This window comes from Danio aesculapii, chromosome 15, assembly GCF_903798145.1.
Source record: "Danio aesculapii chromosome 15, fDanAes4.1, whole genome shotgun sequence".
Classification (NCBI taxonomy): domain Eukaryota; kingdom Metazoa; phylum Chordata; class Actinopteri; order Cypriniformes; family Danionidae; genus Danio; species Danio aesculapii.
Window position 1 is genome coordinate 29,367,758 of NC_079449.1, and position 27,821 is coordinate 29,395,578.

The following is a 27,821-nucleotide window of genomic DNA, read 5'->3' on the forward strand; positions in this document are numbered from 1 at the left end:
TAATTAACCACACAAGCAATATTTACCTTCATTTTTAAAAACATTTTTTTCACAGGAAAATAACATTAATTATCATCATACACTTATTCATGTCTACAGTAATCAAATGAAATTCCAACTGTCCAAAACATAAAAAATACATTTTCATTACAATATTTGTATCATTGCATACTCAAAATCCATGATTCACAATATTATAGCTAAACAACAAACCTACAGAACAAAATCCTATGTTTAGAAATGTGTTGAAAATCTTTCCATTAAAAAGAAATTGGGGAAAAAATATACAGGGGGCTAATAGTTCAGGAGGGTTAATAATTCTGACTTAAACCGTATATATGTATATATAACAATTTAACCTGATAATTTGATCTAATTTTAACTAAATTAGTATGTAAGATTGAAGTGAATACTTTACCTTTTAAAAATAATATCTATAATAATTTTTGTAATGTTATTTGATGCAGACACTAAAATGTCTTTGGCTGTGATGTTTATGAGAGATGAAATGTTAGAAAGATTCATGTTTTGCCCTCAGGTCATACACTACACTGCTATTGCTCCAATATTACACCTCATACAGCAAACTCTTATTTTGTTTTAGTAATGTGTCTATATAATTATGAGAGGTTTGTTATATTTAAAACCTAAATGACTGTCCTAAACGAAACACGGTGGCCAAAAACAGTGTTTTTATCAGCTGGCTCTGCTTTTATATTTCATAGTCTCCAATACAATGGCATTCACGCTTTTATTTGTAGTTTAAGTATTCAAATCCTGTTTAGACTGCTGTAGAATGACATTGTGTGTAGCCTTTTGTCATACAGTAGAATAGGGTGTAGAGTTAACATCCATTCTGTGGCGTGTTCATGTAGAGCTTTGCTGCATATTCCCAGAGGCGGTGCGAATGCTCCACATTCCTCAGCTCAGGTTTACAGAGGAGCTTTCAGGATCCCTGCCTCCTCCCTGCTAGTGCAGCGAGAGATGGAGATGGAGGAAGATCTGGGCCAAAGTCTGTGATGCTGTGATGAGCTTTCACTGATCTGAGAACAGTCACAGCCGTCTCTATATGAGCAGCTGGTTGGGACATTGATTAATTCTCTGTGTTTTCCGTTATAAATCGTCCCAGACAGAGGGGTGGGCCTTCACTCAACACCATTTCATTAAAGCAGACACAAACCTGCCGGATTCAGCGAGATGCACAAACAGTGCTGCTGACCTGTGTGAGAAATATTGATACTTCTTCTCTCCGAGGTTAATTCACAAGGCAAAAAACACCGCCCTGTTATATATTTGATGAATGATGTCCAATACTTTTTTTTCTTAGTAATTTTGTGGTGCTGATTTCAAGAATAGGGTCTCAACATCACACTTTATTAGTAAAATATTAGTTAGAATAGCAGTTTTGCTGTCAGCAACCATTTATAGTATGTGGATCAAGTGGGGCAATGCTTTATCTGATACATTTAAAGTATGTAATAGAGTATGACAAGGCGGTTTACTTTCACATGCTCTTTTTAATGTTTACATGAACAAGTTGTCTGAGGAATTAAGTGATTTGTTGGGCTGGCTGTGTGCTTGTTGATGCTATAATAAATCATTACATGTATGCTGATGATTTAGTTATCTTTTCCCCAAGTAGCGCTGGTTTTCAGCAGCTGCTTAAAGAGCCCCTATTTTGCATTAAAAAAAGGTCATATTTTGGTTTTGGGGGTCTCCAACAACATGCTGATATGCGTGTAAGGTCAACAAAACACTTTCATTGTCTTATAATCTGCATTTATTTTTACCTAATTACCCCAGCGACTCCCATATGAATCGTTCAGCGATTCATTTGTTCCCAAACCCCACCTTAGCGCGAAGCTAATCTGGGCTGATTGGACCGATGACCAAGTCTATTGCGATTGGTCGACTGGGTTCAGCACAAGACAAAGAAATGCCTACCACAGCTACAGTAGCTACAGAGCCCACTGCAGGAATGCAATAAAGCAATGCAGTTAACACCAGCATATACTCTACTCTTAAACCTAACCCAAAGTAATAACAATGGCACACATTCAGTATTAATCCACACGGTGGCAAAAGTTGAACTATTTTGAAAATTGACTACGCCGCATGTGAGGAACAGCTGATAGTGGCCATAGCAAAGGCAAACAGCAGAGGATCTCCAGTTCAGAAAACGCATTTAAATCGGTAAAGGAAGAAGCACGCATCACATTTTTAACGTGGTTTTGGATATGTGAATAGCCCATAAAGGTTTAACCTGAGAAATACAGTACAAACATTGATCTATAATAGATACGTGATTACAAGCCGTGCGGGGCGATTACAACTTATAACACCCAATTAAATGCATATTTTGCAAACTACAAAAAGCGAGGCAACAATTTTAATTACACTTACATGTTATGATCTGGAGGAAGAAGAAACTGGTCCATTTGAACTGTAAAAGTTACTGACAAAGTCCTTGTCAAAGTCTGACAAAGTCCCATAGTCTCTGCTTCTCCTTCAATAGCAAACGGCAGACGAATCCCGCGTTGTGGCATAGGCTATTGTATTAAAAAATCAGAAAAATGACAGGAACATACACAGCTCTAGGTTGGCTATACTGTGGTATTGTTGTGAAAATGAACTTTAACCCTTTATTCCCCACAACCAAATCTCCATCTGTCAGTGATCGTCATCTTTGTGTCATGATCAGTGCTGTGATCCTCCGCTAGTGTGTGGAGGGAAAGTGCATGCACATTTTACGGGAACTGAAAGTACATATTTGGTGATGTACCATATCGACGTCGATGCAATCAAACAATAGATCCAAACCCAACTCGGTTTGTTTATTCAGCTCTTGAGTCAAGTATTTCGCTAAAGAATCAAAAGTTTTATACAAGGTGCACTTTTAGATTTAAACCTCAGCTGGATGTCTTCATTCACTTAGAGCTGTGTTACACACTGCATGGAAGGTCATTTTCAAAAACCCATAAGAGGGGCTCTTTAATGTTTGTGCAGATTAGGCAGAGATATTATATGCAATATAATTTAAAAAAGAGTGTTTATATGACTTGTAGAACCAAAGAACATAGAGATTCGATTTCTCCAGATTTTCATTTGGCAGAGCAAGTTTTAAATGTTAAACTGTTAAATATTTAGGGCATGTCATTACTGAAGACATGAGTGATGATGATGATATGTACAGGGAACATCGAAAGTTATATGTTGAAGCAAATATGCTGGTGAGTTTTATTTCTGTTCGGGGCAGGTTAAGGTAAACCTCTTTAGAACTTACTGCAGTTCGTTATACACAGCTCCCCTGTGGTATAATTTAAAAAAAGAGAGTCTCCATTAGCTGCAGGTTGCATACAATGATTGTTTGAGGATTCTTCTTAAAAAAACATAGACGGTGTAGTGCAAGTGAATTATTTTGTAATGTAAGAGTTGGATCATTTTTTCCTTTAGATGGGAAATTTGATCTTCAAGTTTATCTGTCAGTTGGAGAATTCTCAGAATAGCATTTTGAAGTTATTGATAAATCCTAGACTTAGTCTGCATTTTCAGTCACCTTTAATGAAATATTGGCATAACGGTCTTTTTTTTAAAGGGCACCTATGGTGAAAAATCTACTTTTCAAGCTGTTTGGACAGACATATGTGCATGTATGGTGTATAGACCGTCATATTGGGGTGATATAAACACACGCAGCCCTTTCTTTTCAATTTAACAACATAAAAGCGGTGGACCAATTGGAGCGGTTTTCAGACCGACCACAACTTGACGTAGGAGTGCGGTACCCCCGCCCACCGAATTGATTGACAGCTGCGCGTATTCACATGTCCCAGTAGTCACGTGTATAATCATATCAACAAGAGAGGACGAGCGCAAAGCAACCGGGAATAAAAGGTCTGTTCAGTGTGTGTGTGCGTGTGGTGTCTATGTGTGTGTGTCTGTGTGTGTGTGCGTGTCGTTCTTACTGTATTATTTATCACAAACGCTACGTCAGATCTGCTTCCTTAATGTCTGTCTGTTGTCTGAATCTGCCGAGGGAGGAGATTAAGGCACGCAGAAAGGCACGTAGAAACGGTGGGCGGGGAGGACTAGCCTTAAAGGAGCAGTACACCAAAACAGCCTCCTGGTGCAAAAATGTATAAATTAGAATTTAATAAAAGGTATCATAAAAATCTGATGGGTGTTTTGAGCTGAAACTTTACAGACACATTCTGGAGACGCAAAAGACTCATATTAAATCTGAAAAAAAGGGGTAACCTAGGTGCCCTTTAATGTATATTGTGTGATTTTTGTATTGTTTTGTCTGTCTTTTGTACTATTAGATCTAGTGTAAGGAATAAAGAGAATTATTATTATAGGTTGAACGAGTCTTGCATTATAGCTGCATAACCTTCAGATGATTAAACTGAAAAATCTTTCAAATTCAAGCAGGTAATACATTTATAGTGGCGGATCGTGTCCTGTGATGTGATACAGCCTTGATTTCTAGTTTTGTTTTACTGAAAACAAGGAAACACCAAAGATGCTTTAATGTGTTTAAGATGTTGTGTGTTTTATTAGACTGCTCAGAGCAGCATTATAACAGAACCACAACATGTATTTAGTACAATATACAGCACTGTTTCTTCTTCACTGCTTTTATTATGCAACACACATCAGCAATTGTCACTCATCAGCAATTGCTCCAGTGCTCTCGGTTTGCTTTGAGGGCTGTCAGCCTAACTCTGCTTCATTCTAACCTTTGATAATAAGTTTTGAGTTCTTTAGACCTGGGGCCTGTTTCAGTAAGGAGGTTCAACCAACTCTGAGTTTAAACTTGAACTCTGAGTTGACTTACAGAGAGATTCAAAACATTCGGTTTCAAAATAGCTTATCCGAGTTAGGTCATTCAAGTCTGAGTAGACTAACTCAGAGTTAAGCGCACACACCGCGACTATAAAAAGGCATTATCAATGGAACGCAGATATTACGAGTCATCATGGCAACATCTGGAAAAAGAGATCAGCATTTCTTTCTCTACCTAAACTTGATGTGCTCATGCAGAGTTATAACAAATATGACCATATATTTAAAAAAGCAGCACCACTGTATCAGTGAAACAGAGATAGTTAGCGTGGGAAAACATAGCTGCTCAAGTTAATGCGCAAGTTTACATTTGATGTATTTAAATATTTAAGTATAATACAAAAAAGTAATGTAATGTGTGACGTTTATTAACTTTTCACTTGAAAAAGTGGGGAATTGGCCATAATTTTGAAGCTATCTCAGATGTAATTGCTTTAAATTACATAAAATAGGCTACTGCATAGTTTCTACAACAAATCTGACAAAACAAGAATGCATATAACCTTAACTTAATGTTCAGTGGAAAAGTTTAATTTAGAGTTCCCACTTTTACACACGTTGATCAGTTTAAAATAAAATTTCTAAAATTGAGTTTTTAGTAGATATAAAAGTGCACCTGTGTGTCTGCCTTTTTTATTGATCAAGTGGTAGAGGTTGATATGACATTTAGAATTTAAACAGAACTAAAAAATTGTTTTTAGAACGAGTAATAATCCCATTAATCTAGTTACAGTACATGTCCCTGTCGAAGATCAGTAAATTTAAGCTAATTATTCATTAAAAAAGACAAGCTATTCTCGTGCGTGACTTTGTTTTTGTGTGACTGAAATGTAGGCAATAGCTATGTTTCCATCCAAAAATGCTAATTAAATTGATGCGCAAAACTGGACAATCACATAAAAGACGTGCGAATAAAACACTGTTTCCATCCAACGAATCAAAGACAACAAAATCATCACTTCCTGATTAACTGGCGCCAAATATCAACTGTAAAAACAGAATTTACTGCGGTAGAAGAAGCTGCGTCAATCTTTTCTTTATTGACGACACACAATGAATGTCTGGTGGCGTTTGAAGCAATGAGATGCAGAGAACAGACACTCTTGACACGCTCCAGATGCTCTGGAGGTAATTAATAATATGATAACACTAATATTAAAACAGTTAAGGTTTTAGAATGACAAAAACAACATTTAAGATGTTTTATTCCGTGAATTCCATCGTAGTTGATGCGCATCTTTTCTTATTGAATGAAAAGTTTATCCTACTCAGTTATGTGCATGTTTTTTATGCCTATTTTCAAAAGTTATGTGCATCATGACGTTTCCATCTACCGATTTTTTTATTTTTTTATTTTATTTTTTTTATTTTATTTTTTTTTATGTACATATCCAAAATGAGCATTAAAATAGGTGGGTGGAAACGTAAGGCTGAGGCGAGAAATTCCGCTTCGTCTTTTAAAAAAAGGGGAGGAGACCGACAGAAACTAATGTAAAGTGAGTGCGAATGTAAAGTGAGTGGGGGCCGTCAGGGGAGACAGGAGGAGGGACAAGCGTGCTTTGGCCTGGTTCAAGGAAACTGTACATTGTGTGAGTACGCCCTTACCCTGCTTTCTCAAGTTTGACAAACCTGCCATTTTGAAATAGAAAACCCAGAGTTTCTCTCATTTCAGGGTTAAAATACTCTGAGTTTTCACTTAACCTCCTTTCTGAAATGGGACCCTGATGCATTATCATTGTTTGTTGTGAATATGCACCCTCTAGTGGTGAAAAAAAATGACACACTGTGTCTTTATTTTGTTTTATAAGGCTCTAATATGCTTCAAACGAAATTGAAGAAAGAATGAAAAAGATAAATACAAAAAAAAACAAAGATAATTTTCTGCAATTTCAAACCACTCACCAACGCAAACTTTCTGAGTAAGTTTGTGTTGGCTTCGAAACACCTTTGAGTTACCATTGATCTGTGGCAGATGTACAATCAGAGGGTGTGTTCTGGAACTGCACCTCCTTTGATGTGCAGTTGATTTGTATCATATATCCATGGAAGTCAGACAGAAGAACAACAAGCTAGCCACGTGATTTGTGAATACACGTGAATAGGAGAGTAGAGTAGCTGAGCTGGTACAGATGTATCCACACCTATGATTGCTAGTGGAGAGATTTTAAATACACTTAGAGGGTCAGCTAGCTCTCTGCAACTATCACATGACCGCCCACTGAAGCTAAGCAAGCTGTTGGAAGTGGTGTTAGTAAGACCAGCAGGGGGCGCTCAACCTGTGGTCTGTGCGGGTCCTAATGCGTCTGAGGTCCTGACTCTCTGTGGACATTCAAAGTTCTCTCCTCGAATCAGCTAGTGTGTGGTGTGCGGTCTGGCGCAATATGGCTGCCGTCGCATCATCCATGTGGATGCTGCACACTGGTGGTGGATGAGGAGATTCCTCCCAAAAATGTGGAAAATGCTTTTCGTGCCCGGAAAAGCGCTATAAAAATGTAAGGAATTATTAATATTATACAGTATAATAAATGGTCTGTAGGGAATTTTGAGCTGAAATTTCACAAATGCATTTTGAGGACCCTCAGAAAAGACTAATTTTTACCCTCAGAGTAAAAATAGGCACTACAGGTAAAATATTTACAGGTGAATATCTCTAAACCTGTTTTAAATTTGGCAGACAGTAAGATTAATGGTTCCTCGTTTTTCATTAAAAGTCGTGAACATTGACTTTTGTTGTTTAAAAGGTGCAGTAAACTGATATGTATTGATTATGAATTATCTAAAAAAAAAAAAAACTAATTGAAAGTGTATATGTACATAAAAAAACAAAAAACATTTTTTTCAAATATTTCCCAAATTATGTTTAACAGAGCAAGGGAATTTTTACAGTATGTCTGATAATATTTTTTTCTTCTGAAGAAAGTCTTGTTTTATTTCAGCTAGAATAAAAGCAGTTTTAAATTTTTTAAAAAACATTTTAAGGTCAAAATTATTAGCCCCTTTAAGTTATATATTTTTTCCATAGTCTACAAAACAAACCATCGCTATACAATACCTTACCTAATTACCTTAACCTGCCTAGTTAACCTAATTAACCTAGGTAAGCCTTTAAATGTCACTTTAAACTGTATGGAAGTGTCTTGAAAAATAGCTAGTAAAATATAATTTACTGTCATCATGGCAAAGATAAAATAAATCAGTTATTAGAAATGAGTTATTAAAACTATTATGTTTAGAAATGTGTTAAAAAAAATCTTCTCTCCGTCAAACAGAAATTGGGGAAAAAAATAAACAGGGAAGCTAATAATTCACGGGGTTGTGTACACACACATACACACACACATATACATATATACAGGTTAGGGTAATTAGGCAAGTTATTGTATAACGTAACGATGGTTTGTTCTGTCGACTATCGAAAAATATAAAGCTTATAGGGGCTAATAATTTTGACCTTAAATTGATTTTTAAAAAATTAAAAACTGCTTTTATTCTTGCCGAAATAAAACAAATAAGACTTTCGCCAGAAGAAAAAATATAATCCGACATACTGAGAAAATTTCCTTGCTCTGTTAAACATCATTTGGGGAATAGTTAAAAAAAGAAAAAAAAAATTCAAAGGGGGGCTAATAATTATGACTTCAACTGTATATTACTATTATTATATTAAATTTCTCTCTCTCTCTATATATATATATATATATATATATATATATATATATATATATATATATATATATATATATATATATATATTATTATTATTATTATTATTATTATTATTATTATTATTATTATTATTACTATTTATTTATTTATTTATTTTTATCTATTATAGATGTTCTAAAAATCTGCAGTGCAATACTACAATACTTGTGATTTTGTACAGTTTACTGAAAACCTCAGAATATGTTTTGATTTATCCAGATCCAGGATCTCCATTATGAAATGGGTCAGCACTGGATTATGATTTATTATATTTTTGCCTGAAGAGAAGCCTGATTAAATTCTGATCTCCAAGACTTTGGGCTCATCTCAAAGACACGCAATAAACCTTGCACTGCTTTTCAGGAGAAGATGCATGACACGCGATTGAATGGCTGTCAGGCCTTGTGTAATTGATGGCACTGTAGATGAGCTCTGGCTCCACATGGAGAAGGATCAACTCTTGATCACTGGGTTACTCTTTCTAGTTTTTATGTAACTTGAGGAATTTCCTCGTGGATTATGCTACCTCTGTCCATAAAAGCTTGTGCTGCAATTTATTACACAAGTGGAATTTTAATCCACTGGTTGAGTGACATAAACAATCAGTTTAGCCCCAGTGTGGTTGTTGACCTTTGGTGTTTTTTTGCCCAATTTCATCAGAGCTGCAAATAACACCTGCTGTTGCAAACTTAAATGCACTAATGTCTTTTATGCAGTATTTGAAGAAGTTTTGAGTTGATTGTTGCACAGGGATTGTTTTCATAGATTCAGTTGGATTTTTTTTTTTTACCAGAGGAAGTTTCCAAGGTTTAGTTTTTGGTTTAGTTTTAACACAGCCATCAGATTTGTATAGATTTGTTTCAGTGCTAACTTATACAGTGTCCAGTAGTAATATACTTTTATAAAGATGTCAAAATAATATTCTCTTCTGGAAAAAATATTTAAACATGTTGATGACTCCTCAGATGTTCTAATGTACAAAATTATAATTACAATATGTGTTTAAGTGAGTTCAGTCTGATTAAGATGGATCCAGTTAACAGTTTTAGTTCTCATTTAAGTTTGGTTATATACAGACAATGATGGGATGTTTTTTGGGTGATGCAAACCAAAAATTGCATGATAAAATTATAGAGGATTACTGAACAAATTGTAGCTGTTATATGATGTTATAAATTATATATATATTTTTAAAAAGGACAACATATGGTCTTTTTATATTTATAGATTATATTTTTGTAGAAATTTTCTATATTTAACTTTCAAGTGGAAAAAAAAATCTTGCAATTATTTGGATGGGAGGTGCACTATGTAATGACGATAATATAAATTTAGAGAATTAAGAATACATTTTGATTTATTAAAAGGAAGATATACTAATATTTAAAATTATGTTCCACACCTGTAGCGCCAAAAACAACACTGTTTATTTGGTACACATGTGCTGGACCGAAAAACCCTCACTGTTTACAGTTACTCCCCTAATATTACAACTGTAAATATAATTAGTGTGATAATATTGATGTACCACAACAATGAATGCTTCCCATTGCTATCTTTTGCATTGTGTGTAAAAATGATTTTTATTTTATTTTATTTTTTATTTTTATTTTTTATTTTATTTTGATTTATTTTATTTTATTTTTATTTTTTAAATTTTATTTTATTTTATTTTATTTTATTTTATTTTATTTTATTTTATTTTATTTTATTTTATTTTATTTTATTTTATTTTATTTTATTTTATTTTATTTTATTTTATTTTATTTTATTTTATTTTATTTTATTTTATTTTATTTTATTTTATTTTATTTTATTTTATTACAAATCTGCTGTGAAGTACCATTTGGTCAGGGGTGGATTTAGTGATTTGGGGGCCTTTCCATCAATTCCAGCCATGGGGCCCAAGTCCTAATATACACCATTTAATTATTTGTTTGTTTATTTTGCTGACTTTTTCTTATATAGCTCAGTTTTCATTTAAAAAAATACCCCAAAAAACACAAAAAATAAATCAATTGTTTCGTTTTTAAATCTAAATCTTTGTCTGATTTGACTGCTGAACTGCTTCATTATTGGTGGTTAGGGACAAATTTGTGCAGACATAATAATTATGATACATTTTTATTTATTAGACCCTCAACTTTGAGAGAAAACAATGTTACATATGCAATTTATAGATATAATTATACTTCTAGATGTTTATTAAGGACCCCCAAATTTCCTGGGGCTGTAAGCGGCTGCTTACCTTGCTTACTGGTTAAATCCGACCTTGCACTAAGTGGGATTTTGAAAACCTTATTAGAATAGGTTATAGATTTATATAATTCATGAAACGGAGATGAAAAGGAGATTCTGTTCTCCAAACCATTTTTGCAGTCTAATATCATTGAATTATTTTTTAACTAACCTTTACGTAGTAATAATAATAATAATAACAATAATAATAATGATAATAATAATAATAATAATAATAATAATAATGATAATAATACATATTTAACATTATATTATTTTACTTTGTTAAAGAGGTCCCAAAGCAAACCCATTTCAAAACCTGCTGTCGTAAAAAGAGACCGATTCATCTGTGTTGTTCTGAGATCAGTGTCTGAAAGCTGCTCGTTCTGCATGGATTCAGTGGGAGGACCATCATCCAGCGCAGGGAGGGGCTTAGAAGGTGGAGTGGGGGCTCTGTTTCTATATTTGTCCTCTTGCTCAGTTGTAATTAGACAAAGCATCATGCACACCGCTCTACTGCAGGAGATGAAGATGGAGAAGGGCTGTGTTTTTCACTGCAGTGCTCCGCTGGTTTTCATTGTGCTGTAAATCGGGGCGTTTGTTTTGAATGATCCGGGGGGCTTGCGGTGTGTGTGCGTGTGAGAGACGGGTTACTGCGTCTGCGTGCAGCAGCAGAGAGACTGGAGAAGGAAAGGCTCAGGTGTGGGGAACTATTGCATCTGTCAGAATGGGCCTGAGCATGCAGATAAGACAAGACAGACGACATATCAGTGAGTATCCATCCTGCTTCCTTATCTGAGGGATAATTATAATTAGTGTGAGGAAATGGAAATCCTTGCCTGCTGTGTCATGCGTTTTACTGTTGGAACACACATGCATGCATGCATGCTATATTGTGTGTGATGTTCTGCAGTTGCTGTACCTTAGAAATTATGTAAGGTGGTTATTTTTATTCCAGATGCTAGTAACATCTTGAAACTAGCTTTAATTTATTATTATTATTATTATGTAATTATCTACTAAATTTGATGATTTAGTTTTTAAAAAAGTAGTGAATTTGATATAAATTCTCTTAAAATTATTATGTTATGTAGCAATTCAAATACTGTATCTTTGCATTTATTCATTTTATTTTTTATGTATTTAATTTAACATTAGTTTATTTTATTTATATATTTGTTAAGTTTTGTTTTGTTTATTTAATGTTTTTTATTTTATTTTTTTTAATTATGTAAGGTGGTTATTTTTATTCCTGATTCTAGTAACATCTTAAAACTAGCTTTCATTTTTTTTATTATTATATAATTATGCACTAAATGTGACTATTTAGTTTTTTAAAAGTTAGTGAATTTGATATAAATTCTCTTAAAAGATGATTGTTATGTAGCAGTTTAAATACTGTATATTTGCATTTACTTATTTTATTTTTAATTTATTTAATTTAACATTATTTATTAATATATTAGTTATGTTTTGTTTATTTTATTTTATTTTTTTTTTTTTTTGAAATTATGTAAGGTGGTTATTTTTATTCCAGATGCTAGTAACATCTTAAAACTAGCTTTCATTTTTTTATTATTATGTAATTATCTACTAAATTTGATGATTTAGTTTTTTAAAAAGTAGTGAATTTTAGATAAATTCTCTTAAAAGATAATTATGTTATGTAGCAATTCAAATACTGTATCTTTGCATTTATTCATTTTATTTTTAATGTATTTAATTTAACATTAGTTTATTTATATATTTGTTAAGTTTTGTTTTGTTTATTTAATGTGTTTTGTTTTATTTTATTTTTTGAAATTATGTAAGGTGGTTATTTTTATTCCTGATTCTAGTAACATCTTAAAACTAGCTTAAATTTTTGTTTATTATTATATAATTATCCACCAAATGTGACTATTTAGTTTTTTAAAAAGTAGTGAATTTGATATAAATTTTCTTAAAAGATAATTGTTATGTAGCAATTCAAATACTGTATATTTGCATTTACTTATTTTATTTTTTATGTATTTAATTTAACATTATTTATTTATTTATTAGTTATGTTTTGTTTATTTAATGTTTTACTTTATTTTATTTTATTTTTTGAATTTATGTAAGGTGGTTATTTTTATTCCAGATGCTAGTAACATCTTAAAACTAGCTTTCATTTTTTTTATTATTGTATAATTATCTACTAAATTTGATGATTTAGTTTTTTAAAAAGTAGTGAATTTGATATAAATTCTCTTAAAAGATGATTATGTTATGTAGCAATTCAAATACTGTATCTTTGCATTTATTCATTTTATTTTTTATGTATTTAATTTAACATTAGTTTATTTTATTTATATATTTGACTATTTTCTAGTTTATTTAACTACATAATACATCAGAAAAAAGGTAAAATATTAGTTATAATAGTAACTTTGATTCTAATGCACTTAGCATGTCTGTATTATTATTTTAGTTTGTGCAGTAATTTGTTTTTTACACTATCTGATCCTATTGCACTTATATTCCTTTGTATTTGTTCTTATATTACAGTGCAGATATGTATATTATTGGTTTAATCATAAATTGATTTAATTCTGCTGTTTTTTGGGAGCTACCAAACAAATTTGGTCATATTACTAAAGTGACAACAAGATGATGCAAGATGGTGACAGATTTACTGTAAATCGAGTGCTTATCCTGCAGTTTGTTTACTTTCCTGAACCGATGTGTTAGTTCATTTAGTTTGATCTATAAATAATCAATGCTTTCATTTGTTTAATGCACTTTTGAAGTGGCTCAGTGTTGGATTGGCATCTTCTGTCAATTAAAGAAAGCAGTTCTTGTCTTTGATGTTGGAGGCTGGTGCTGAATGATGCATTACTGTGATGATGCAGAGAAGTAAATTACCACAGACACTACAAAGACAGGAGATTGTCTGACTGGATGCTTTATTTGCATATCGAAACCCCTAGTTTACTTTAGCTTTTGGGCTTGGGACTCAGAATCTCATTTGTAGAGACAAGTCGATGCTGTGATTGTTTTATAGAAGACTTTTGAGGACGCGTCTGAAGAATAACTTGGATAGTTGCATTGAAACTGCTGTGCTTTGGAAATGAAAATCCAAGTTCACTGAAAAATTTGTCTCTAGTACCAATATTTTTTCAAAACTTTTTTCAGAACTACTAAATTATGCAGTAAACAATTTGCTTCAGTTTTGCATTGAGAAGAATACAGGCTGTGAAACACAAGCAAACTCTCTTTTGCTCAGATTTTGATTACTCAAAGATATTATCAATTAATCATTTAGAACTCTCTGTTGTGTTGTTTCTTGCACAATACAGTGTTTTTAGATTGTAAACAAATACATTTTAATGCTTGCATCACTTATCAATATCCAAATGCCTGGCTTTTCCAATGTAGTAAACTTGCTCAGTAGCTAACCTGGTAAATATGCTGTATAGTTCAAAAATCTAGTAAACTACTGTAACTAAAATGGCACTGTTTCTGTGTCACATGCATATTTATTATGCAGTTGTTTATGTAACACTGTTGATTAGGTTTAGGGAAAGGTTTACTATTTTTTTATCTTCACCCAATGGACATTTGTGACAAATGTGCAAAAAGTGACATTAAATTGTTTTCAGTTATACAAAAATTATATTTCTTGTAGACTTAAAGGTGCCATAGAATGCATTGATAGAATATGGTAAATTAGTCTCTGATGTATAAGTAAAAGATATTCTACTACAGGAGCAGTTTTAAATGTCAATTTACAACCCTAGATGTGCATTAAACACAGATATTCAGCAGTCTGCATTCTTTTTTTGCTTCACAAACATTAATATGTGACACATTTCACAATATACATGTTAAACTAACAAAAATGTTATGCCTCTTCAGGGTGGTGCTGAATACATTTATAATCCGTATATTACGCATTTTGCATCCTGACTAGCTGTAAACACTCCATGGTTGTGCAAAGCTGCCTGCTTCACAAGACAGTTTTTAAATAAGAGTCCCACATACATAGTAAATATAACCCAAGCATAGATGAACTTAAAAATAAGGGCAAAATATCATTGTTGTAATCTCATTTGGAAACCGATCAAACGCTTCCTGTAACGTGAATATTAATGATCCCATGTGGATCGTCAGAGTTTCTGTTTTGTTCCGATTGGCATAGTTTTTACAAGAATTTTACAGTCTTTGAATTTACAAGAGAACAAGGAAACAGTGGTGTTTGAGACTTGCGGTATGTCACCATGTACTGAACTCTTATTATCCAGATTTCCATTATATGGCACCTTTAAATGTTCCATGACGTGTTTGACTTTCTAAAATCGAGAAAGATTCAGACACTTTTGAGGAGCGGTTTGCTTGTAGTCCCCTTTATTTTCCCTCTGTCATGTCTGTATGCAGATGACTTTTCTTCTCTGTCCTCATCGGAGCCTGTTGTTTAGACTTTAAAAATCCATTGTCATGTTTGAGCCACTGCAATTCATCTCTCTCATTCTCTCTCAGGAGCTCATGACCTTTAGTGGAGAGTTTCACATGTTGTCACAGTATTTGGTAATTGGTCAAATATGTATTTTTTTTTATTGATGTTTTGATTACTTAATAATACAATTCTGTACAGTCTTGCCATTTCTAACTTGTTGTTCCACACAGGATTATTGTGATGTGGGATTTATAATCACTTCATTAGGAACATGTTTTCCATTATCTAAATGTTCATAGTCTCTCATTGATTGTATATATATGTTTATATATTAGAGTATTTAGAGAGCTCTTAATGTCTCTTTGTGTCTCTCCATAGCTGTCTTTAACTGATGAACAGAACGACCTCACAAACAATGGCCTGGACTCAAAGGAGTCGGTGTATCTGATCCAGATCTGTTGCCAGGTAAGCATGCTTCACTGGGAAAATATCTGAAAATCCAGAACCTCTTTGTTACAGAGGAGAAAAAAATATCATCTCTGGATCACTGATTTGTTATGGCAACAGAGCGAAAGCTAAGCCCGCTGCCATGCTTGGAGAAATGGTGAAGTTATAAAAAGACCTTTAAGAGCTTCAGATCAAACAGCAGGCCAACCGCAAGACTTTGCACAGCAATTTATCTGTTTCATGGAATGTGTCCGGGTTTAGGAAAGATGGGATTTTTCAAAGAGGATTTTGAGACCAAGATGAAGACAAAGCTGTGAATGTAAATACTCTTACGTATATGTATGTATATATACATATGTATGTATTTTTCATTTTTTTGTGCTGGTGAAGAACAGAAAGGAATCAGAAAAGTCCCTCTCTGTGGTTTCTGAACCAGCTCTTACCAGCAGATCTCATTGTTTTCTAGTTATATGAAATCTACATCTAAGCTGCTGAATTTAGCCTCTATAAACACTGCATGTTATGACAGTACCATGGCACAACAGAAATGCATCTGCCAAAAGAGAGATCATACTTTCTTCTATAGACTACCATTGAGACCAAAGTCATGCTTTCTGAAAAATAGGTGCAAAAGCTATTTCAGGGGTGGCACTTTTTCAAAATGTATTCCTACATTTAAGGATGAGTATTAGTGTGGTAATAGTATGTAAAATGCACGCACTAATACTAAAATAGTAGGCTTAGTACTTTTAGAAAAGGTCAGGTCACAGATATCATAACTTTTCGTCTGAGAGTGTTTATACAGTAACTCACTTGTATTTACATTTTGATGTAAATTGCACAGAAAAAAAAAAATAAATATATATATATATATATATATATATATATATATATATATATATATATATATATATATAATAAAAAAATAAATAAAATATTCATAGTTCATACTTTTTTATTTATTTTTTAATTTTTTTTATATCTAAGGGCAGAATATTCTTCTATTTTCAGAAAAAAAACTAAGAATAAAATAACTGTATTTGATATATGCTACTATGTATAGTTTGGTTCCATAATCTCTGATTCACCAAGGCTGCAATTGTTTGATTGAGAATGCAGTAAAACCCAAAAAAGTAATGTATTATTAACATTTAAAATAACTGTTTACTATTTTAATACATACATGTGATGTAAATATGAATTTTCAGCACCATTGCTCCAGTGTCACATTATCGTTTTAATTACATTCATTATTACATTCATTATTATCATTTATTATTGTTGTCCATGCTGTGAATACAGTTGTTCTAATATTTTTGTTACTCTTTAATCACTTCAATGCATCCTTGGATTAAAGTTTTTGCATTTATTTTACTTTTTTACTTGCGTCAAAACAACAATGTTGGATTCCACATTAATTGTGGTTTAGAACTTTAAATCTTTTGTTCACAGCAAGAACAACAGCTATAAAGATATCTCTATCTATAGCAAAAATTGCATAAACCACAGCTAAAAATATCATTTATTTTAATATAGTCACACCTGCAGTTTTGTCATCTATCACTTGAAATGGAATCTGATTGGCTGTCACTGATTTTATTGTTAATTAGCTGAAAAAAGATATACATTGTTGCTTGTGTTGTTATTGTTAAGGTGGTGATGTCTGCATTAAATTTAGAATGATTTTTAAAAACAATACTGTACCTTTATAGATTTAATATCATTTAGATTTGATTGGCAGTTTAATGGTCTGCATATTTTTAACTATTTAAAAATCTATTAATTATCAATTTTAAAATCTATTATTAATCTATTATTATTTTAATCTATTTTTAATCTATTATTTTTTTATCTATTTTCTTTTATTCACCCTCCAAATTCATTTGTTGTAGGGTCGTAAGTGGACAGTGAGGCGTTCTTATGAAGAGTTTCGTGTCCTTGACAAGCACCTGCACCTCTGTATTTATGATAGAAGATTCTCTCAGCTTCCTGAACTGCCCCGAATAGACAGCCTGAAGGACAAAACTGAGGTAAGTTCATATATGTGTGTATATATAGTTGGCTTTTAAAAATTGAGTGCACTGTCTGCATGAATCCTTGGTGAAGACAGTGCTGAAATGCTTTGCATTAAGTGCTGTGGAAATAGAAATGTTCATGTAATATAAAAAGTTAAAGGTGAAGGTAAAATAACTCCCCAGTTCAAGATTGCACTTTTAAACGTAAAAAATATTGTCAAAAATAATCTGTTGGATTTTTGAGATGTGTTTTGATTTTTCTGGATCACTGTTTCTGTGATTTTATTTACTGTAGGTAGCATAGTTTTTTTAAATATGATATTTATGAAGCCACTGAATTATTTTATGCAGTGTGAATGCAAAACACTAATAATGGAAAACAGACTTTAGATTATAGACAGCATTGTTTAAAAATGTAATGTTCAAGAAGATTGTCAGTAGACAAAGGTTAGTTTATTTTTGTGCCTATTTGAAAAGCTACATCAAATTCTACACCATTGATCAGCAGTCTAATCAAAAATGTTTTCGATTACCTCTGACAGTGGTCAAAATCTTTTAGACCCAATTTTCACATATATTTAGCATCATCCACTTGTGATTGAATCAATAAAATTGCATCTAGTGTAAACAAAGCCTTTAAAGGAAACATGTCTGCCATTTTTGAATATCTCTTAGAGCAGGGGTCACCAAACTTGTTCCTGGAGGGCCGGTGCCCTACAGATTTTAGCTCCAACTCTAATCAATCACACCTGAACAAGCTAATCAAGGTCTTATTAGGTATATTTGAAACATCCAGGCAGGTGTGTTGAGGCAAGTTGGAGCTAAACTCTGCAGGGACACCGGCCCTCCAGGACCGAGATTGGTGACCCCTGTCTTAGAGCATCAAACTTGCACATACTTGCTGTGTAGTGCACACTTTATGTTGCACCCCATGTAGAGTCACTCAAAGCAGTCTTTTGAGGCTCATTTCAGTTAACATTTTCTATTAGAAGGTGGTTCCCTATGTAGATAGCAGACAGCGAGGCCTTTCACTAGGCACCTAAACAGAACCTGTTTTGTTGGATCAAGGGCTTATATCTCAAAGGGGAGGATGAGAGTGTTGAAACTTGTCTCTTTGTTTTTGATCCCTGTACTTTCTCCACAGACACTTTCCCAAATGCTTACTGCATATATTTCCCGTCTGTCAGCCATCGCTGATAATAAGATCAACTGTGGACCAGCACTCACATGGATGGAGGTATACAAATCTCACATGCTTAGAAGCCTTCATGTGTCCAACTGGAACCCAAAACCTGAGTTTCAACCCAAGACCCGAATGGGTTTGAGTCTAAAATTTTGACCTGTGCCCCGGACACTGGTTGGGTTTGGTTTGGCCTTAGGTCTAAAATAAAAACAAAATGATTGTATTTTTTTTTCAGACCAAATCACTTTAACTGAGTGTCTTATTAACAAGAAACAGCAAAACAATGCAAAACATAAGGGGAAATGTTCATTCAGGGACTATGGTGATTTAAAATCCAGGAAATAATGAAGTTGAACTAACCTTATAAAGAAAAATGACCTAAGCTAACACACTAAATCTATCGGTGCACATCTCCCTTTTCTCATTCATGTTGACATTAAAGTCAACTGTTGCTGCTTGCCATTTCATCACTGACTGTGCAACAATGGTGTTACCTGCTCATTAGGTATTTTTGGAGCATTTACATGAAGTACTTAGATATGATATATGTGATTATATATAACACATCGACACACCTTCAGGTTACTGTTTTTCATAAGAAATATGCTAGAAACCGCATAGTTAGGCTACTTTTTACTATGGAATGATGTGTAATGAGGGCTGAACCTGAGGTTATTGTGCTCTGCAAATGTATGAACGATGAGGCTGTTTTCACTTTTACTGATACTCAGTAGGCATAATAATCATTAAGTCAATATATTGTGAAAATGAACATGCACTATTGATATCGTGTGGACTTCAAAATATACTGAATAATTGTTTGTTATTTAAACTTTTAGAGTGAACTTTTTAACAATATTCACATCGTTGTATTAGCAATGGTTGTTCGTCACCGCACCAAACATTTAAACATTAACATTTTCAGATGTCAATATGGCCTACGACTATAAAAAGACTATTCATAGACACTTTGTTTGTTAACTCTGTACAGTAAGGCTCCATTTGTTTACATCATTTAATTTAACTAAAGTAAATGTAATGGCAACTTCAAAAGAATTTACAGTATGATTCTTAGCTGATGTTAATGCCTAATAATGCATTTAAACCAAAAGTCATAATCATTTTATTAAGTGGTAACAAAAAAAGTTCCTTTAATGAATTTTATCAAATTTGTCGTATTTTTAACACATAATTATAATATGGCTATTTCTCGTTGTTGATTTAAATGCATTAACTAGTGATACTGTATTATAAAATGTTATCTGTTGTATGATCTCTTTGCAACTTAATTCAATTAAAACATTTATTTACTCCTAAAATATACAGACATGGACAAAATTGTTCGTACCCTTCAAATTGTCCAGGCCAGTTTCGTTAGTTTGCCTTATTAATGCTTCTGGTGAATCACAAAATTCGAAATCAATATCTGATTTCCATTCATCTATTTTCAATCATTTTTGATGAACCATTACTTTTTCAGTTTCAAGTTATTTCAGTTCAATTCATTTCATATTTATTTCTATAGCGCTTTTACAAAGTATTGTGTCGATATAGAAGTTCTGTTGTGGTAATATAGAAGTTCTAATAAACTGAAACTCTGTCTGTCCAGTTTTCAGAGTTAAAGTTTAATGTAGTTCACTTCAGTGGGGGTTAATTTTCACTGCTGAACGTTCACACTGAAGAGCAAATCCATTGATGCACAGCTCTACAAGTCTCAAACCAAGCAAGCCAGTATTGACAGTGGCAAGGAACAAAACTTCACCAATTGACGAAAGTGAAGAAGAAAAAACCTCGAGAGAGATCATGCAGGCTCAGTTGAGCATGACCATTTCTCCTCTGGCCAAGCTTCTTTTTTATTGACCACTGTAGTTTTTATTTTCTTCAACGGAAGGGTACTAACAATTTTGTCCATATCTATATAAACAAATCAATACACTTTACTACAAGTTTTTGGGGGTTATTATACCTCTTAAAGTAATCTCTTTTGCAACTTAGGTCAATATCATGATAATACCATATATTTGTGTGGCAAAAGCTTCAGCAAATACTCACAACAAGAAAAATTGATGCTGGCAGAAACCTAATAATCAGAAAAAAGACTGGCAATGAAGTTTTAATTTTTTCAGTTCAAGGGTACTAACAGTTTTGTCCACGTCTGTATAAATAAATCAATGCACTTTACTATTTTACAACACGTTTTTTTAGGTTATTATACCTTTTAAAGTAATCTATTTTGCAGCTTAGACCAATATCATGATAATACTATATATTTGTGTGGTAAAAGCTTTAGAAAATACTTGCAACAACAATACTGGACAGTGGCAGAAACCGAATAATCACAAAAAGAGTAACAATGATGGCACACGATCTAAATAAATAAATAAATAAATAAATAAATATGTATATATATATGTATATATATGTATATGTATGTATGTATGTATGTATGTATGTATGTATGTATATGTGTATGTATGTATGTATGTATATGTATATGTATGTATGTATATATGTATGTGTATATGTATGTGTGTGTGTATATATATATATATATATATATATATATATATATATATATATATATATATATATATATATATATATATATATATATATATATATATATATATCAAATAATATGTATAGCAAATAATATGTATAGCAAATAATATGTCCCCCGAGTAAATTACACCCATGTAACCCTGTACTGTGCTCCAGAAGTGATTTCGATCGATTCGATTTGGATTTGAGGACCTCTACAGCTTTTTAACCTGCACTACACTTGAATGCTTTCTGTCAAAATTGTGCCTCCTAAATACAGCATTGATTGTCAGCTAATGTAGCGTGGCACTATATTTTCCAAAAGAGCTCACACCTCTGCTGTAACAACACTAAATTGCTCATAATATCTCATAAAACGCAATGCCGTTTCAGACCTTATAATAACACACAGTGTATGTGCACACCCACTTTCATACAGTAGATGTAGTTAGTCATTAACAAGGATAAGAGACGAGTCCTGACATGCTCAGTCGCAACTTTGCTTTTTCTCAGCTTTTAGTTTTTATTTTACAATCCCCCGAAAGGTGCAGCGTCATTGTAGAAGGAACAATGAAATCACTACATAAGGTGATGGTTTACTGGTTATGGATTACATGCTTGTGTTTATACGTTTTGCTATGTTTCTCTTTTGCTCTCTTAGATTGATAACAAAGGAAACCACCTGCTGGTTAATGATGAATCCTCTATTAATGTTCCTGCTGTTGCTGCGGCTCACGTAATAAAACGCTACATTGCCCAAGCAGCAGATGAACTCTCTTTTGAGGTATTTAGTTTGTTTTATAATATGATTAGTATTATTGTGTTACATGTTATGGTTGGTTTAGTTGATAGTTTTGTAGAAGTGGTTAGATTTTTAGTTAATGAAGTTTAATTTGCTGTCTTTAAAAGGTTGGAGACATTGTGTCAGTGATTGATATGCCTCCTAAAGAAGACACCGGCTGGTGGAGGGGCAAACATGGTTTTCAGGTGGGTGTAGTATACTGCTTTATTTTATTTTATACTTGTCGTTTTATTTTAATTGAGTTTACTTTAGTTTTATTAAACATACATACAATGCTCAGCATTAATGAGTACTATCCGTTTTGAAAATGAAAGTTTTAATCCATTTCTTGGTGAATTTAGGTAATATATTTTGCTGTGATCTGAATAAAACAGATTTATTAAAAATATATATTTATAAAAAATAATATTTTTTGTCATGAAACATTTAGAAATAGAAAGATAATACATTTAAAATCAAGTGAATATTACAAAAAAAAAAGTACAAACTACAAAATTTCAACTAATTTTTAAAATATATTATTAGTTTCTCTTGATTTTTCCTTTTTATTTTTTTTGGATAATATTTTTCCTTAACATAAATTTGGGTGTACACATTGCTGGACCATTATTGTAAGTCATTTTGTTAGATTAGCTCTAAATTTTACTTCAGTACAGACTAAACTAATGTGTTTGCACGAATATAATATTGTTTAGCATCCTATTAAAAATATTAATTTAAAAGATTGATTTGTGAAGGGTGTACTCATATACAGTATATGCTGATCACTGTATATGGCATATTATTATTGTAATTATTTATTGCATTATATATTAGTGGTTGCGGCCAGATGGGCATCCGCTGCGTAAAACATATGCTGGATAAGTTGGTGGTTCATTCCGCTGTGGTGACCCCAGATTAATAAAGGGACTAATCCAAAAAGAGAATGAATAAAGGATATTAGTGTATATTAATACCAGTGTTGTGGGTAACGCATTACAAGTAGCGCGAGTTACGTAATCTTAATTTTCTAAGTAACGAGTGCAGTAACAATTTGCTTTTCAAAAATAAGTCATTATATTTGAGTTACCTTTTTAAAAATGTAATGTGAGTTACTTTTTATTTAATTAATTAGCTTTTAAAAAATAAATAGCTGAATTAAAATTAAAATACTTACAATAATTTGTCACAGTAGTCTCGATGTACATTGATTTTACTTAAGACAAATATTACAAAAGTAGCAAACACATTGCTTTAAACTTTCAATAATCTGTATATATGGCATGTAAAGCTCTGCGGTCAGGATAAAATTATCCTAAAATATTATTTTTTATGTGTTTTTTTTTTTATGTAATGTCGGTTTAGGTTATACAGTGTGTTGTTAATTGCAGAACTCCTCCATTAAAAAAGAACAAAAAATAAACAATTTCTGAAAGAGATCATACCTCAGTCAGGTAATAAAAAGTAACTCAAAAGTAACATAACACTTTACTTACCATTAAAAAGTAACTGTAACCATAAAAAGTAACTGTTGATTACATTCAAAACTAACTTTCCCCAATACTGATTAATACGCATCTATTTATTTGTATTATATACATATATTGTCTTTTATTTTATTTTATTTTATTGTGGATTGGGTTTCCAAGCTTTCCATGATTTCAATATTCACTTTAGGTTTTATCTTTTATAATTCGTTTTAGGTCAAATATTATTCTATTAAATATAATGTAATTTACTGCATGTATATTTTATTATATTCACAATAATCAACCTATATAGTCTACGACATATATTTGCATATGTGATGGGGCTGTGGTTTATTCCCCACTGTAATGAGATTACATGTTGTAAACTGTCATCCCTTTAGAATGAGTTTACCATACATTTGAGACTTGTTTTTGCAGCTTTTATGCCACAACTGTGTCAACGCATCGCCTCATTAAAGTGACTTACTGTACAGCAGATAAGGGAGGAATCTTAGTGGTGCTAAAATGTGTTGTAAAGTAATTGCTACTGATACTCAAGGCTTCAAATAATGATTTCGTATTGTGCAACAGCAAGATTGTACATTTTATATATACTGAGGGATTTGCAGACTTGTTCACTGATGTGCCTCTAAGAGATTTCAGACTGTTCAAAGAGAGCAATTATCATCATTTTGCCCTTGTCGAAATGAAGTGAGATATAAGCGTTTCAATATGTTTGGGATTCTCAGGTGTTTTATCTTTTCCTTCACAGGTGGGATTTTTTCCTTCTGAATGTGTGGAACTAATTAGTGAGAAAATCCCCTCTAACGTGACCAGCTCATTGGGCAAACCAGGTAGACACTTTTGCACAAAATATTCGTATCTTTTGGCTTTTATGGCGATCTGATGGTGGTTGAGTTTGCAGCTGGATATTACTCGGAGATCGCTGACAGGAACAGTGAGCGTGTCTGAAGCTCATATCCAAGTTTTTTTTACCTTCTATGGCAGAAACACCATTGAGCCTCGCTAGATCCTCCTGTATGGGTGCGCGTCCGTTATAAAACATTCGCAGGACATTAATTTGGACAACTATGTGGATTCATTAAATAGTTCACACAAAGAGAGACTTTCACTTTCACTTCATGCATAATTTGTGAATAAACAGACTTGCGTGTACTAGTTGCAGACACGATCAAGAAGCTGTTTTTGTGCCGAGTTTGAAGTAATCAATCAGAGAACATGAGAAAGTGCATTACTTCGATCATTTTAATGAAGCATAATAATAATAATATCCAAAAATTATGGTAAAATACTGAGTTAATTTTAAGCTATCTCGCGGCCCACCTGCAGGTTCACTGAGGCCCACTAGTGGTCCGTGGCCCACCGGTTGAGAATCCCTGCTTTAAAATGCTACAAATCAGCATTTATTTTAAAAAATCTCTTTAAAGGACTTAGTTTGTTTTGGAGGATGAAAGATCTATGATATATTCTGTTATTGTAACATTTGAAAACTGTATTTTATATTTTTTATAAAAGATAAAAAAGTTTAATAATTCTCATTTCAAATGTACACATACTGTATATTTTTATGTGATAATATAATTATATAATTTTTTTACTACAATTAAGTATAAAAATAATTTGTGGTGCAGTGGGTAGCACTGTCGCCTCACAGCAAGAAGGTCACTGGTTCAAACCTCGGCTGGGTCAGTTGGCATTTTTGAGTGGAGTATATACTTAATTTTAGTAAAAAAATTATATAATTATATTATCACATAAAAATATACAGTATGTGTACATTTGAAATGAGAATTATTAAACTTTTTTTATCTTTTATCTTTTAAATAATTCCCAAATGATGTTTAACAGAGCAAGGAAATTTTCACAGTATGTCTGATAATATTTTTTCTTCTGGAGAAAGTCTTATTTGTTTTATTTCAGCTAGAATAAAAGCAGTTTTTAATTTTTTTAAAACCATTTTAAGGTCAAAATTATTAGCCCCTTTAAGCTATATATTTGTTCAGTATTCTACAGAAAAAAACACTGTTATACAATAACTTGCCTAATTACCCTAACCTTCCTTGTTAACCTAATTAACCCAGTTAAGCCTTTAAATGTCACTTTAAGCTGTATAGAAGTGTCTTGAAATATATAGTCAAATATTATTTACTGTCATCAAGGCAAAGATCAAATAAATCAGTTGTTAGAAATGAGCTATTATGTTTAGAAATGCGTTGAAAAAATAAACAGGGGGGCTAATAATTTAGGGGGGCTAATAATTCTGACTTCACCCGTATATATACAGTAATTCATGCATTCATGTTTTATGTTGTTTTCTACAAAACTGGCTGGCCGCAGTGATTTTGAAGTCTTTGTTATTTAAATCTTCCGCAGTGTTGAAGAAGCATGGCAAGCTGATCACATTTCTGCGCACGTTCATGAAGTCCCGTCCCACCAAGCAGAAGCTGAAACAGCGAGGGATCCTGAAGGAAAGGGTGTTCGGCTGTGACCTTGGAGAACATTTGCTGAACTCAGGCCATGATGGTGAGAGGAATCTGAGGATGTTTATTTTGTCTAAATCTTTAAATGGAATAGTATAATTGTGTGTAATTTGTATGTAAAATGCAAATGTGATGCGTGTTGCTCCGACAGTTCCTCAAGTCATCAGAAGCTGCACTGAGTTCATTGAGAGACACGGAGTTGTGGATGGGATTTACCGCTTGTCTGGAATCTCCTCCAACATTCAGAAACTGAGGTCTAGAATTTGAATTATTATTAATAATAATAGATAATAACCACTTAATGCATTATACTTTATCATTAAATAAAGTATATGGCTGCACGATATTGGAAAAATCTGACATTGCGATATTTTGTTTTGTTGTGCTATATATATATATATATATATATATATATATATATATATATATATATATATATATATATATATATATATATATATATATATAAATATAAATATAAATAAATAAATTTATTATTGTGATTTGAATATAAATTCACTAGATGATTTAAATAGCTCTATTTGGAAAAGCGAATCATTTTTAAAAGCTAAATTAGCAAAAATAAAAGCTGAATAAATGGTGCTTTATGGGTTCCTGTGGAGACTAACAGTATCCAGATGCAAAATTTAAATGCGATCAAATGTAAAATAACATGGTCATCATTGTATAAATAATCTTATTCAATAATATAAAATAACGTAATAATATCTTTATCTTTTAATCTTTAATAAACAATCTAATCCTGCAATGTGATTATTGCAGATACACACATTTCAATATCGATGCTCAAACGATATATTGTTCAGCCCTAATTTAAAGTCTCTTATGCTGTTCAGGGCTTTATTATTCATGTATTTTTTTATAGCATTTTTGATTTGTTTTGTTATTATTAAAATATATTTTAAAATGTAATTTATTCTTGTGATGGCAAAGCTGGATTTTCAGCATTAAACATTATTACTTTTTTTAGAAATCATTTTATTATACTGATTTGCTGAAAGAAGATTTAATATTTAGTATTTTTTTAGTTATTGTTAATGTTTTGAGATTTTATTTGTTTCCTATTTTTATTTTAAAATTATGACATTTGTTGTTTTGTAAATTATATTATTATATTTTTATAATATTATATTTATAATAATATATATAATAATATTTCTTGACTTATTTTGTTTTTGTAATATTATTGAATTTAAGTGTCTACTTGGTTTTTGTTATTATCTGTCTGTCTGTCTGTCTGTCTGTCTGTCTGTCTGTCTGTCTGTCTGTCTGTCTGTCTATCTATCTATCTATCTATCTATCTATCTATCTATCTATCTATCTATCTATCTATCTATCTATATATATATATAATTTTTTTAATGGTAATGCATTTTTTTAAACTCTGGATTCTGAGATGAACTTATTTAAATGTCATTAGTATGGAAAATTAAGGATTTAAAGGATTGTGAAAGTGAAATCAGTCCCAATCCTTTAAATCCTTAATTAATTAAAAAAAATAATAATAAAATAAAACATTTAACTTGATAACTTGTGTAAATAGTATTGTCAATTTAACATTCAATACATTTTATATATTACAGAAGTAAAATAATACATAATTTATATCATGTGTTGGGTAAAAAGGTAATACAGTTGAAGTCAGAATTCTTAGACAC

General features: G+C 32.1%; 1 protein-coding gene across 2 annotated transcripts in view; it reads left to right on the forward strand.

Moving 5' to 3' along the window:
- The window catches only part of arhgap32a (Rho GTPase activating protein 32a), a 57,947-nt gene that overhangs the window by 17,807 nt on the left and 12,319 nt on the right, over positions 1 to 27,821 (forward strand). Inside the window, exons 1-9 of one of the 2 annotated variants that reach the window (XM_056473832.1) lie at positions 11,555 to 11,558; positions 15,584 to 15,670; positions 17,545 to 17,682; positions 18,812 to 18,904; positions 22,053 to 22,175; positions 22,301 to 22,378; positions 24,414 to 24,495; positions 26,036 to 26,185; positions 26,294 to 26,396. In XM_056473832.1, coding sequence (XP_056329807.1) covers positions 18,824 to 18,904; positions 22,053 to 22,175; positions 22,301 to 22,378; positions 24,414 to 24,495; positions 26,036 to 26,185; positions 26,294 to 26,396 — 617 coding nt within the window. In that variant the 5' untranslated portion in view covers positions 11,555 to 11,558; positions 15,584 to 15,670; positions 17,545 to 17,682; positions 18,812 to 18,823. Of the gene's footprint in view, positions 1 to 11,554; positions 11,559 to 15,583; positions 15,671 to 17,544; positions 17,683 to 18,811; positions 18,905 to 22,052; positions 22,176 to 22,300; positions 22,379 to 24,413; positions 24,496 to 26,035; positions 26,186 to 26,293; positions 26,397 to 27,821 lie in introns of those variants that run through there. The other variant, XM_056473830.1, reaches the window with a different exon arrangement.